The sequence below is a fragment of the Phyllostomus hastatus genome, unplaced genomic scaffold, assembly GCF_019186645.2.
Source record: "Phyllostomus hastatus isolate PE091 unplaced genomic scaffold, TTU_PhHast_1.1 phas_scaffold_200, whole genome shotgun sequence".
In the NCBI taxonomy this organism is placed as follows: domain Eukaryota; kingdom Metazoa; phylum Chordata; class Mammalia; order Chiroptera; family Phyllostomidae; genus Phyllostomus; species Phyllostomus hastatus.
The window spans coordinates 13,265,086-13,280,468 of NW_025334016.1; the positions used below are offsets into that span (position 1 = coordinate 13,265,086).

Consider the following 15,383-nt stretch of genomic DNA (forward strand, 5'->3'; position numbering starts at 1 on the left):
CTGGATCCAATAATACGTTATAAAGATCATTCACCATGATCATGGAGGATTCATCCAAGAGATACATGGATGGTACAATATCTGCAAATCAATAAATATAATATACCACATAAACAACTTAAAGACAAAAATCACATGATTGTATCAAGGGACACTGAAAAGACATATGATAAAATTCATCACCCATTTATGATTAAAACACTCAGCAAAGTGGGAATAGAGGGAACAAACATAAATATAATAAAGGCCATATATGAGAAACCCACAGCAAATGTTATACTCAACGAGCAAAAACTAAATCTTTCCCCTTGCAATCAGAAACAAGACAAGGGTGTTCACTTTCACCACTTTTATTCAACATAGTATTGGAAGCTCTAGCCACAGCAAAAAGACAAGAAAAAAATTAAAAGGCATCCATATTGGAAAGCAGGAAGTAAAACTGTCATTATTTGCAGATGACATGATAATGTACATAGAAAACCCTATATTCTCTACCAAGAAACTACTCGATGTAATAAATGATTTGGCAAAATGGCAGGCTACAAAGTTAATATTCAGAAGTCGAAGACATTTTTGTACACCAATAATGAAATATCAGAAACAGAAGCTAGGGGAAAATCCCATTTACTATAGCAACAAGAAAAATTAAGTACCTAACCAAGGAGGTAAAAGACCTGTACTTGGAAAATTATAGAACACTAAAGAAAAAAAAATAAGATACAGCCCTGGCTGGTGTACCTTAGTGGATTGAGTGCAGGCCTGCAAAGCAAAGTGTTGCTGGTTCAATTCCCAGTCAGGACACATGCCTGGGTTGCAGGCCAGGTCCCCAGTAGAGGTCTTGCAAGAGGCAATCACACATTGATATTTCTCTCCTGCTTTTTCTCCTTCCCTTCCCTCTCTCTAAAAATAAATAAATAAAATATTTAAAAGAAAATAAAACTACTAAAAAATTTAAGATACAAATAAATGGATGCATATACCATGTTCATGGATTGGAAGAATGAACATCATTAAAATGTGGATACTACCCAAAGTAATGTATAGATTTAATGCAATCCATATTTAAAACCAATGGCATATTTCACAGAACTAGAACAAGTATTTCAAAAATTAATAGGAGAACCAAAAACACCCCAAATAGCCTAAGCAATCTTGAGAAAGAAGAACAAAGTAGGAGAAATCACAATACCTGATATCAAACTACAAGGCCACTGTAATAAAAGCAGTCTGATATTGGCATAAGAACAGACACATTAGATCAATGGAACATAATAAAGAGACCAGAAATAAGTCCATGTCTCTATGGTCAATTAATATTTGACATAGTTGGAATGAACATAGAATGGAGTAAAAATAGCCTCTTCAACAAATGGTGCTGGCAGATCTGCATGGGCAGATGTGAAAAAATACAGCTTGACCACCAACTTATACCATACACCAAGATGAACTCAAGATGAATAAAAGACTTAAATATAATTGTTGACCATAAAAATCCTAGAGGAAAGCATAGGCAGTAAAATTTCAGATATCCCATGTAGCAAAATTTTGCCAATACATCTCCTAGGGCAAGGGAAATAAAGGAAAATATAAACAAATGGGATTACATCAAATTAAAAAGCTTTTGCACAGCTAAAGAAACTATCGTCAAAATGAAAAGAGAAACCACCATATGGGAAAACATGTATGCCAATGGTACATCAGACAACAGTTCAATCTCCAAAATATCTAAAGAACTCATATGATTCAACACCAGGAAGACAAACAATCCAATTAAATAATGGGCAAAAGACATGAACAGATACTTTTCCAAGGGGGACATACAGAGGGCCCAGAGGCATATGAAAGGATGCTCAACATCACTAGCCATCAGAGAGATGCAAATTAAAGCAACAATAAGATACCACCTCACACTGGTCAGAATGGCCATCATTAATAAATCAACAAATAGCAAGTGCTGACATGGATGTGGAGAAAAGGGAGCCCTAGTACACTGTTGGTGGAAATGCAGACTGATGTAGCCACTGTAGAACACATGGAATTTCCTCAAAAAAACTAAAAACAGAACTGCCCTTTGACCCAGCAGTTCCACTGCTGTGATTATACCCTAAGAATACTGAAATACCAATTCAAAAAAACCTATGCACCCCTCTGTTCATAGCAGGACTATTTACAATATCCAAGTGCTGGAAACAATTTAAGTGCCCATTAATAAATGAGCGGGTCAAAAATCTATGGTATATACACAATGGAATACTACATAGGCAAAAAAGGATCTTCTACCCTTGACAATAGTATGGATGGAACTTGAGAGTATTATGTTAAATACAATAAGCCAGGCAGTGAAAGACAATGATCTCACCTATAAGAGGAACCTGATGAACAAAACAAGCAAACAAATAAACAAACAAACAAGCAAAATTGAACCAGAGGCATGGAAACAAGAAACAGACTGACAGTGATCACAGGGGAAGAGGGAGGATTACAAGGGTAGAAAGAAGGGGAAGGTACTAGTCAAGGAACATGCATGAATGACCCATGGACATGGACAAATAGGGTGGGGATTGACTGTGGGAGTGGGGTGCAAGTGTTGGCTGGGTGGAAGAGAGCAAAGGGGGAAAAATTGGGACAACTGTAATGGAACAACTATGAACTATTTAATTAAAAAAAGAATACTTGAACAATTATACACTAACAAAGTGGAAAATAGGAAAGAAATGCTTAAATTCTTGGAAACACAATCTACCAAAACAATCATAAAAAAATAGAAAATTTGAAAATACCAATTACTAGTAAAGTGACTAAATCAGTAATCAAAAACCTCCCAACAAACAAAAGTCCAGGACCAGATGGCTTCACTGGTAAATTCTGTCAAACTATCAAAGAAGATTTATTACCAATCCTTTCAAAATCTTCCAATAAATAGAAGATGAACACTTCACAAATCGTTCTGAGAGCCCAGCATTACCCTGCTACTAAAAGCAGATATGGATACCACAATAAAATAAAAGTACAGACCAATATCCCTGATGAACATGGATTAAAAATCCTCAACAAAATATCAGGAAACCAAACTGAACAATACATTTAAAGAAAGACTTATACACTATGTTCACTTAAGATTACAGGGATTCAAGGAAGGTTCAACATTTGCAAATAAATCAGTGTGATATACCACATTTATCAAATTAAGGATAAAATGTTATAATCTTCTAAATAGATGCAGAAAAAGTATTTGACAAAATTCAACATCAATTTATGATTTAAAAAACCCCCTCAGCAAAGTGGATATAGAGGGAACATACCTCAACATAAAAAGGCCATATATGACAAGCCCACAGCTAACATCATACACAATAGTGAAAAGCTGAAAGCTTTTCCAGTAAGGTCAGAGCAAGACAAAGATGCAAATCATCACCAGTTTTATTCATTATATTATTGAAAGTGTAGGTCAGAGAAATTAGGTAGAAGAAAGAAGTGAAAAGCACCCAGTTTGGAAAGGAAACAATAAAACTGTCACTATTTGCATATGACATTTTTATATACATATAAAACCTTAAAGATTCTACCAATAAATGGTTAGAACTAGTAAACAAATTCATAAGGTTGCAAGGTATAAAAACCTATATGTAAAAATCTATTTCATTTTTATACACTAAGAATGAAGTATTAGAGAGCAACACTAAGAAAACAATCTCATTTACAATTTTACAATGAAGAATATATAACTTGGAATTAATTTAACCAAGGAGGTGAAAGACCTTTACAGTGAAACCTGTACACTGAACACTATAAGACATTGATGAAACAAACTGAAGAAGGCACAAATAAATGGAAAAATACTCCATGCTCAAAGATTGGAAGAATTAATATTGTAATAATATCAATATTACTCAAAGCAATCTACAGATTCAATACAAGTTCTATCAGAGGTATAATGACATTTTTCATAGAAAGAGAACAAACAATCTCAAAATTTGTATGGAATCACAAAAGATTCCAAATAGCCAAAGCAATTGAGAGAAAAAAGAACAAACCTGGAAGCATCATTGTCCCTGATTTCAAGCTATATTACAAAGCTATAGTAATCAAAAGAGTGGGTATTGGTATAAACAGACATACAGATCAATAGAAAACAAAGAGCCCAGAAAGAACCCCACACATATTTTGTGAATTAATTGATAACACAGGAGCCAAGAATATACAATGGGTACAGGACAATCTCTTCAATAAATGGTGCTAGGAAAACTGGACAGCTATACGCAAAAGAATAAAACTGGATTGGTATTTTATACTAGACACAAAAATTAACTCAAGATGGATTAATGGATTAAATGTAAGACCTAAAACCATAAACCCCCTAGAAGAAAATATAGGTAGCAAGGTCCTATGACATTGCTCTCAGTAGTATTTTGGGGGGATCTAAATCCAAAGGAAATGACAACAATAGCAAATAAAAACAAATGGGACTACATCAAACTAAAATGATTCTGCACAGCAAAAGAAATTATCAATAAAATGAAAAGGCAATTTACTGAATGGGAGAAAATATTTGCTATTTCTATATCTGTTATGGGGTTAACATCCAAAATATATAAGGAACTTATACAGCTCAATAACAAAAACCAAACAATCCAATTTAAAAATTGGCAGAGGATCTGAATACACTTTTGTTTTCAAAAAAGACATACAGATGGCCAACAGCCATATGAAAAGATGGTCAACATCACTAATATCAGGGAAATGCAAATCAAAACTGCAATGAGATATTACCTCGCCCTATCAGAATGGATATTATCAAAAGGACAAAACAAACCCCAACCCAAACAAGTGTTAGCAAGGATGTGGAGAAAAGGGAACCCTTGCACACTAGTGGATGAAAAGTAATTTTCTGCAGCCACTATTAAGAACACTATGGAGGTTACTCAAAACAAACAACCAAACAAACAAACATATAATTACCATAGAAACCAGCATATCTGAAGAAAAGGAAACCACTAATTTAAAAAGGTATATGTATCCCTATGTTCATTGCATCATTATTTACAATAGCCAAGATATGAAAATGATTGGGAGTAAAAGGGAGAAAACTGTACTTGAACAATGATTAAAATTAAAAAAAAGAGAAAATGACCTAAATGGCCTTGACCATTGTGCCTCAGTAGGTTGGATATCGTCCTGCAAAGTGAAAGGTCACTAGTTTGATTCCTGAACAGGGCACATACTTGGGTTGTGGGCTTGGTGCCCAGACAAGCACATACAAGAGGCAACTGATCAATATTTCTCTCTCACATTTTTCTCTCCCTGTCTTTTTCCCTCCTTTCCCCTCTCTCTAAAAATAAATAAATAAATTTTAAATGATGTTTTAAAACATAACCTAAATGTCTAAAAAGGTGTGAGATACACACACACACACGCATATACATACACACACATACACAAATACAATGAAATACTATGCAGCCATAAAAAGAATGAAATCTTGCCATTTGTGACAACATGGGTGGACTTCGAGGGATTATGCTAAATGATATAAATTAGAGAAAGACAAATACCATATGATTTACTTACATGTAGAATCTTTCAAAAACCAAAATAAAAGAACAAAAAACAGCCCTGGTTGTCATGGCTCAGTGGATTGAGTGCTGGCCTGCAAACCAAAGGGTCTCTGGTTTGATTACCAGTCTAGGGCATATGTTTGTGTTGCAGGCCAGGTCCCCAGTAGGGAGCGTGTAAGAGGTAACCACACATTTGATGTTTCCCTGTTTTTCTCCCTCCCATCCCCTCTCTTAAAAATAAATAATAAATAAAATATTTTTAAAAAGAACAAAAAACACTAAAGAAAACTCATAGATACAGAGAGCACATTGATGGTTACAAGAGAGGAGGTTGACTGGGGTTGGAAAAATAGGAGAAGGAGATCAGTGGTACAAATTCTCAGGTATAAAAAGTGATGGGGATGTAATGCAAAACATATTAACTATAGTTAATATTACTATATTGCAAATTTGAAAGTTGCAAAGAAAATGAATCTTAAAATTTCTCATCAGAAGAAAATAAAATTTTGTGACTGTATGATGATGGATGGTGGCTGGACTTAATGTGAATACTTTGCAGTGTATACAAATGTCAAATCATTATGTTGTACACCCAAAAGTAATATATGTTGTATGTAAATTATATTTCCATGAGATAAAGGGAGCAAGAGTGGGCATCCTTTTCTTGTTTCTAATCTAAGAGGAGAAACTAAGCTTTTCACTGTTGAGTAAGATGTTAGCCCTGGGTTTGTCATATATGGTCTTTATTATGTTGAAGTATGCTCTCTCTATGTCCATTTTGTTGAGAGTTTTTTTAATCATAAATGGATGTTGAATTTTGTCAAATGCTTTTTCTGCATTGAAATGATCATATGATTTTAATCTTTCATTTTGTTAATGTGGTATAGCACATTGATTTGCAGATGTTGAATCATTCTTGCATCCCTGAAATAAACCTCACTTGAACATGGCATACGATTCTTTTAATGTATTGTGAATTTGATTTCCTAATATTTTGTTTAGGATTTTTTCATCTATGTTTATCAGGGACATTGTTCTAGAACTTTATTATCTTGTGATGTCCATATCTGTTTTTGGTAGCAGAGTAATGCTGGGCTCTCAGAACGATTTGGGAAGTGTTTGTCTTCTATTTATTGGAAGATTTTGAAAGGATTGGTAATAAATCTTTGACAGTTTGACAGAATTTACCAGTGAAGCCATCCGGTCCTGGACTTTCATTGGGAGGGTTTCTTTTGTATTTTTAAAAAATATTTTATTTATTTATTTTTAGAGGGAGTGGAAGGGAGGGAAAAAAGAGAGGAAGAGAAACATAAATGTGTGGTTGCCTCTCATGTGCTCCCTACTGGGGACCTGGGCTGCAACCCAGTCATGTGCCCTAACCGGGAATCAAACCAGCAACCCTTTGGTTCATAGGCCGGTGCTCAGTTCACTGAGCCACACCAGCCAGGGCCTGTTGGGAGGTTTTTGATTACTGATTTGGTCACTTTACTAGTAATTGGTATTTTCAGATTTTCTCTTTTTTAAGATTGTCTTGCTAGTTTGTATGTTTCCAGGAATTTAACCATTTGATGTTTAAAACATCTTTGATGTTTTCTACTTTGTTAGCATATAATTGTTCATAGTAGTCTTTTATGATTCTTTGCATTTCTTAGGTACCAGTTGTAATTTTTCCTCTTTCATTTTTTTACCTTTTTATTTAATTTATTAGATTTACATTGGTTAATAAAATTATATAGGTTTCAGGTGTACAATTTTATAACAAGTCATCTGGATATTGTATTGTATGTTCACCACCCAGGGTCAAGTCTCCTTCCATCACCATTCATCCCCTCTTAACCCTCTTCTACCTCCGACCCCCTTTCCTTCTGATAATCACCATACTGTTGTCTGTGTCTATGATTTTATTAATCCCTTCACCTTCTTCAAAACACTACCCACACCCCACTCCCCTCTGACAGCTGTCAGTCTGCTCTCCATTTATGAGTCTGTTTCTATTTTGTATGCTAGTTTATTTTGTTCATTAAATCCCACATGAGTGAAATCATATGGTACTTGTCTTTCTCTTACTGGCTTATTTCACTTAGCATAATGTTCTCCAGGTCCATCCACACTGTTGCAAAGTGTAACACTCCCTTCTTTTTGCAGCCAAGCAGTATCCAATTGTGTAAATCTACCACAGCTTTTTAATCCATTCATCTACTGATGGACACTTAGGCTGCTTCTAAATCTTGGCTGTTGTAAATAGCACTGCAATGAACATAGGGTGTACATATTGTTTTGAATTAGTGTTTCAGGTCATTTTTTATTTTATTAATTTGAGCCCTCTGTTTTTTTCTTCATATAGCTAAAGATTTGTCAATTCATTTTATATTTTCAAAAATCTAGCTCTTAGTTTGTTTCATTTTCTTCTATTGTCCTTTTAGTCTGTATTTCATTTATTTCTTCTCTGATCTTTAAGTTTCTTCCCTTTACTAACTTTGGGCTTCATTTTGTTCTAGATCCCTAAGGTGTAAAGTTAGGTTGTTTTTTGAAATTTTATTATTTCTTGGTGTGGGCAATTCTCACTATAGCATTTCCTTTTAGAACTGCTCTTGCTGCACCCCATGAGTTTTGGTATGCTGTATTTCCATTTTCATTTTTCTAAAAGTACTTTTAGATTTGTTTTTTGTTGTTGTTGTTGTTGACCCATTGGTCGTTCAATAGAATTTTTTTTTATCACCATGTAGTTGTAAATTTTCCACTTTTTTCCTGTCATTAATTTCTAGTTTCATACCATTATGGTTTGAAAAAAATTCTTGATATGATCTGTCTTTTAAAATATATTAAGACTTGCTTAATTTATGGTCTTTTCTGGAGAATGTTATATATATGAGCACTTGAGAAGAATGTATTTTCTGTTGCTTTTAGAAGAAGTGTTCTATATATATCTAACTCCAACTGTTTTAATGTGTCATTTAAGGCTGATATTTTCTTATTGACTCTCTGTCTGGCTGATCTATCCATTGATGAAAGTGAGGTGTTAAAGTCCCCTACTAATATTGTAATATTGTAGTATACTCTTATTATACTTCTCCCTTTGGTTCTATTAATATTTCTTTTATACATTTAGGTGTTCCTATGTTGTATTCATATATTACTAATATATTTTTACAAGTTATATTTACAAATAATACATCTTTTTGGTTGATTTTTCTTTTATTATTTTGTAATGACCTTCCTTGTCTCTTATTTTATCTTTGTTTTAAAGTCTATTTTGTCTGATGTAAGTATAGCTACTCCAGCTTTCTTTTGGTTTCCATTGCATGAAATATTTTTTTCCATCTGTTTACTTTCAGTCTATGAATGTCTTTACATCTGAGATGAGTCTCTTATAGGTAGCATATATATGGGTCTTTTTTCCCACTCAGCCTTTTGATTGGATAATTTAGGCCATTTTGTGAAGTAATTATTGATAAGTATGTACTTATTTCCATCTTGTTAATTGTTTTCTGGCTGTTTTGTAGTTCCTCTGTTTCTTTCTTCTTCTCTTGCTCTATTCCCTTGTGATTTGATGATTTTCTGTGGTGGCAGCTTAGATTCATTTTTTAAAAGTATTTTGTGTATCTATTATAGGTTTTTGCTTAGTGGTTATTATGAGGTTTACATATAATAACTTATTTAAAATATGCTATTTTAAGTTGATAACCATTTAAGTTTGAATGCATTCTAAAGCTTTGCATTTTTACTCTATTCCTGCAACTTTTTATGTTTTTGATTCCACAATTTACATCTTTTTATCACCTGTATCTCTTGACAAATTATTGTAGTTATAGCTATTCTTACTACTTTTGTCTTTTAACCTTTATGGTAGCTTTATAAGTGATTAATTCATCTTTACAACATTAGATTTTTCTGAATTTTACTCAACATTTACCTTTACCAGTGATATTTATAGTTTTATATGTCTTCCTGTTAGTATTTAGCATCCTTTTGTTTCCGTTTAAAGAAGTCTCTTTGATATTTCTTGTAAGGGTCATCTAGTGGTAATGAATTTCTTTTGCTTGTCTGCAATTCTGAAGGACAGCTTTGCCTGATAGAGTATTCCTGGTTGGAAGACTTTTTTTTTCTTCCAGCACATTGAATATGTTGTGCCACTTCCTTCTGGCTTGCAAAGTTTCTGCCAAAAATGTTAAATGTGCTGATAATATCATGGGGGTTCCCCTTGTATGTAAGAAATTGTTTCTCTCTTGCCTAAGGGTCTCCTTGTCCTTAATTTTTGACATTTTAATTTAATGTGTCTTTTTTGTGGATCCTTTTGGGTTAATCTTATTTGGGACTCTCTGTGATGTTCAGCTGTTCTTTCTTCAAATAAATTTTCTGTCCCTTTTTCTGTTATCTGTCTGAGACTACTATAATGCAAATGTTATTATGATTGATGTTCCATAAGTCTCTTAAGGTATCTTCACTTTAAAACATGTTTTTCTTTTTGTTGCTATGACTGAGTGAGTTTCTTTGCCATGTATTTGAGTTTACTTATCTCTTCTTCTGCTTCATCTGGTCCATTGTTAAACCCCTCTAGTATATTTTTCAGTTTGTTTACTGTATTACTCAGGTCTATGACATCAATTTGGTACTTTATTATATTTTCTATCTCTTTGCTGAAGTTCTTACTGTATTTTTCCATTCTTTTTCTTGATTCAGTAAATATCTTTATGACTGTTATTTAGTACTCTTTATCATGCAAATCACTTACTTATGTTTAATTAAGTACTTTTTCTGAAGTTTTTATCTTGTTCTTTTATTGGGAATATGTTCCTTCTCTTCATTTTCCTGGAAGTTCTGTGTTGGTTTCTTTGCAATAGGTAAAACAGTCACCTCTCCTAGTTTCAAGGGAGTGGCCTGTGTAGGAGATGAAACTTATTGTTTGACCCTACTCTAGCTCTTCGTTGTCTCTCAAGTTTTTGTGATAATCCAAGCAGCCTATTTTATTTTTAGTGGTTCCCCATAGTTGAGGGTGTCCCAAGACCTGCCATTGTTCTAAAGGGGAAGACCTCAGTCAGATACAACCTGATTGGAAGCCAGACCTTCAGGCAGCAGCTTTAAAGTATGCAAATATAGACATTCCTAGGGTACTGAATGTGTGTATCCATTAGTTACTAGACCTGGATGACCTGGAAGTTTCTCTTTTATAGCAGTTGCAAAAATTGGGGCACCAGATGGTTGTACAAGCTCCTTTCCAGGACATACTAATGACCTGAAGCAAGCCAGAAGGAGAGTACAAAGATTGCACCCACCAGCTTCTGTCATTGGAGAACACCTTTGTAGACACCTGGATGTGTGCCAAACCAGAAGCCTGTTCTTCATACTGAAGTTGCAGTCCAAGCAAATAGGCCTCTTTCACATAAAAGCTGCAGTGTGTTTCAATCTGCTCTGCATTGTGCCCTTGGGGTGGTCGCTATCCAAGAACTGTCTCTTCATTTGTTACTGTTCCATGGGACCCAGAAATGCAAGCCCTACTGACCAACAGAACCAGGCAATCATGGGTTGTCCCCTGGGAAGCAGCCAAAAGATGTGTACCAGACATAAAACCTGGGTCACCAGATATGTATAAAAGCTCTCCTTCAGGAGATAGTGGTGTTCTGGAGAATGGTAAAAGGAGGGCACAAAGATAGCACCTGCCCTCTGAGGTCTCTGAAAGGAATTACAGTTGGACCTTAGATGTATGTTTAATTAGAAGCCTGCTCCTGAAGCTGCAATTATGAAGATAAGCTAATAGGTCTCTTTCACAGAAATATTAGACTTCTTCAACTATTGTCTTTTGTTGTGCCCTGGGGGGTGGTAGCTGATTAAGAACTGTTTCTCTGTTGGCCACAGTCCTGTGGGACTTACATGTATTAGCCCTGGTGGCCACTAGAGACAGGTAATCAAGGAATATCCACTGGGTGGCCACTGCAAAAACTGGGGCACCAGATGTATACAAAAGCTCTCTTCTGGGAGACATTTGTGCTCTGGAGCATGTCAGAGGGAGAGTGGGAAGATGCTTTCCTCCCTCCAAGGTCTCTATTTAGGATTACAGCTGATCCTTAGATGTGTGTTTAATTAGAAACCTGGCCCCTAAGGCTGCAGCTAAGAAGATAAGATAATAGGCCTCTTTTTACAGAAAGACTGGACTTCTCAGAGGGTTCCCTATGGCACCCATGAGCACCAGGCTCCAGTGGCCATTGTACCCAGGTGGTCTACAGATGTCTCTTTTGGGAAGCCACAAAAGTCAAGGCATCCAATGAGGGCAAAATCCCCTTCTTAAAGATACTAATGAGCTGTATCAAAGCAGAGGGAGAATGTAAAGATTGCACCTACCTACTGAAGTGAGGCAGATGAAACTAGAATCTTCTAAGAAAAAGCTTATACTTTAGTTTCTCTTTGTCTAGGAACATTGAAAAGACCAGAAAGTCTATCTCTGCTTTGCTTATTAGTTCAGTTTGTTCATTAGCTAGTGAGGGGGAGGTTGGGGTAGAGGGATTGAGCAAAAAGAAAAAAGGACTCATGGACATGGACAACAGTGTGATGATTGCTGGGGGGAGGGGGTATAAGGGGACTAAATTGTAATGGAAAAATACACTAAAGATTAAATTAAAAAATAAAATACTAGAAAGTCTAGATCAGGCTTTCTCAGTGTCATTACTATTGATACTTTGGGCCACATAGTTCTTTTGTGCTGCCCTGTGTATTAGAGGTTTAGCAGAATCCCAGGCCTCTACTCACTAGAACCCTGTAGTACAGCCTCTTCCCCTGAGTTGTAACAATCAAAAGTGTCTCCAAGACTGTGTTATATGTCTCTGCAATGGGGAGCAAAATCACCCCTAGTTCAGCATCATTGGTTTACAGGCATGGTAATGTTGTAGTTAAGACCACAGTTTTTATAGAATTATGTAAGCATCAAGACTCTTTTTGCTTATTAGCTTCATGACCTTGAGCAAATCACTTTACTTTTGTGAACTTCATTTTCCTCATCTGTAAATGAGAACAATGAGGCCTTGTTTAGGGTTATTGTAAGGATTAAATGAGATCATGTATATAAAATACTCAATAGATAGTGGCAATAATAATGTATGAATATTGTTAACCATTACCAATTAACAAAGATTACAAGTTTCTAAGAAATAGTGGATGAGGAAGGGAGAAGATTTCTTAAAGGTAAATTCAGAACTAATTTTTTTTTAAATTGCCTGTATTGTCATAAGATAAATTCAGCTTTTCCCTAGTAGCTTTTTCCTTTTGCTAGTAGGCCTTACTAAGAACCATCAAAGATAAGAGTCTTAAATCTTTCTCTTTGAGATTCCATAGCCAGATCTGGAAATCCAGGATACTGAGCTCTATACTATGGAATCCACATAATCTATTTGAATGTAACAATCTCTGAGAGTTCTATCTATGTATATTCACAGTCAAGCTTCAATCCATCCCTTCTCTATAAATCAAGTTCTCCAAGAATCAAGATGAGAAGGGTCTTACCATAGAATTACACCAGAGACATCGAAAGTCTTGAAGTCTTTGGTTACTGCCACAGTTCTCATGACATACTGCACACTGAGAATTAACAGATATATTTCCTTCTACCCACTGATGGGGCATAGTTTTCTGAAGAATAAAAAGAGACAAAAAGTACAAGTTAGAGATATAGGGAGAGGAAGCACCAGTGAGAGTAAGTATACTACCCCATGAAGGACATGGGATAAGCCCAAGGAAGTTCTTCCTGGTCTGCTCTCCCCACTCCAATGCTAGTGACCAATGACAAGTAGGAATGGGGGCTTTAATTCTTCCAGATTGGTTGGATCATGAGCCCTGGGATAGAAGCCTAGTTGGGTTGTCTGAAGACGTCTTTCCTCCCCTGTGTGTCCTGACTGAAGGGGAGATATAAAAGGATGACTGAGAGAGCATGGCTACTACTCACTAGTTCATCTTCAGGTAAGAGGAGGTCATCAGTGACGGACAAGGTATTCCACTTACAGTCTTTGCTTGCTCTCAAAGCACATAATCTGTGAGTCTTCACTTTGCATACTATGAAAAAGAGGAAGAAATAGATGGATGTAAATTGGTAATAATGAAGATTCTAATTCCCTTCCCTTAGCTGCTCTGAAAGTTAGAACATAGATGCATCCAAATAGTCTTTCCCTGCCTCCAAAGGCCTAGTTTCTATATGATTCCATTTATTTTTATTCTTACTAAATTTTAATATTATACTGTCATATTTAAATGGAAATTGATGGTAAGAATGAGGTCATTTGTTTTTCCAACCCTTGTGACCATATTATCTGATCCTCCCAGACCCAACTTTCATTTTGATTTGTGAGAATTTCCTCTTATGCCAGCTTCTTCCTATCCCCTTTCCTCAGTCTGTAAAGTGTCAGGGTTAATCTTACACCAGAGTCAGTGACTTAGTGTGAGTCAGTGATACTAAAGTCATATGAGCTCCTTTAGCCCTATCTCTACCTACCTAGCCATACTTTCTAAAGAAATCAGAAAGGTACCTTCACAGATGATAACATTTCTAGACAAGGCAGGAATACTCTCACGGCAAACATTGCAGTGCTGGGTCTTGAGGCTGGGACTGGAATACCAATAGTGCATTCCAACAAGAAAAGGGTTGTTTTCTACTGTAGGTATCTAAAATAAATCAGAGAGAACAGAGAGTTAATCATAAAGACAAATTAGGGAAGGACAGAAAATCTGCTGCTAAGGCTGAAGTGGCCAGCTATATTGATGTCAAAGTATGTGAAGAAGAAGAATGAAAGTTGGAGTCGATACCTAACAAATTCCTCACCCCCATTTTTTTCCCTGACTGGTTTTAGAAAGGGAAAAAATAAAGGGGTAAATTCTGGTGTAGGAGCTAAAAGTAGGAGTAAAGATCTTCATAGTACTTGGCCAAATCACTGCATTGGTTTAGTTTAAGCAAAATTAGTTCTTATCCTTGGTCTTGTCTCTCTTTGAGTAGTCAGTAAAAGGAGGTGGTGAGTTGGGAATTCAGTGATATTTAGGTCCTCTGATCAGGCAAGAAAGGGAGGAGGCAAGGTTCTGACTCTGGGTTTTTCAGATTTGAGCCATATCCTGAAGATATGCATTCCCTTTCCTGACCCTACTGCTGCTAGGCAAGCAGAGTACTGCATTACCTGGACCATAGTTTCATCTCAGGGGCTTCTTTCCCAAGCATTATTTTCTGACAACCACGCTCTTAATGCCTGTAGTAATTTCCTGGGTAATCAATGTAATGTAGTCAAAATTCATTAAGCAAATATTTACTGAGTAACTACTGTGTGCTTGACACTTTTCAAAGCATTGAGGAATATAGCGATAAATAAGATAAAGTCTTTGCTATTATGGAATGACATTATGTTTGGTGTCTTCTTTGATGGTACTGAATTTGGCATTTACTGTCAACTTGCTTGTAAATTCTGCATTTGTTTATCACAGCCTAACTCTCACGACTGTGGGGCAGGCACAGGGAATACCAGCAACTAGTTTTGGAATTGAAAAGAGAAGGGGAAAGGTGGGCGTCAAAAATTCCTAAGTTTGTTCTGGGTGTGCATTCCACAGGACTATTCTACCTTTTTTCTAATTCCTACAGATACCTGATTTTTTTCCTTCTCCACCTTTCTCTGGAGTATAAACATGGGCATACACATTCAGTATTTCATTCTTGACATTATAGTGGGTTGCATGTGTAAAGGCAAGACAAACTTTAAAAAGAACTATATATTCTCCTGATGGCAACTGATAGTGGTTCGTTCATGAGAAAGGGAGGGAGGGAGAGAGGAGGAGGAGAGAGAGAGAGAGAGAGAGAGAGAGAGAGAG

The 15,383-nt window shown here is 35.8% G+C and overlaps 1 protein-coding gene across 1 annotated transcript in view; it reads right to left on the reverse strand.

Annotated features, from left to right (window-relative positions):
- The window catches only part of DGKK (diacylglycerol kinase kappa), a 134,241-nt gene that overhangs the window by 57,318 nt on the left and 61,540 nt on the right, over nt 1–15,383 (reverse strand). The window contains exons 5-7 of the mRNA XM_045860445.1: nt 14,063–14,198; nt 13,486–13,592; nt 13,047–13,172 (exon numbers count right to left, since the gene is read on the reverse strand). Of these exons, the coding sequence (XP_045716401.1) occupies nt 13,047–13,172; nt 13,486–13,592; nt 14,063–14,198 (369 nt within the window). The remainder of the gene's footprint in view (nt 1–13,046; nt 13,173–13,485; nt 13,593–14,062; nt 14,199–15,383) is intronic.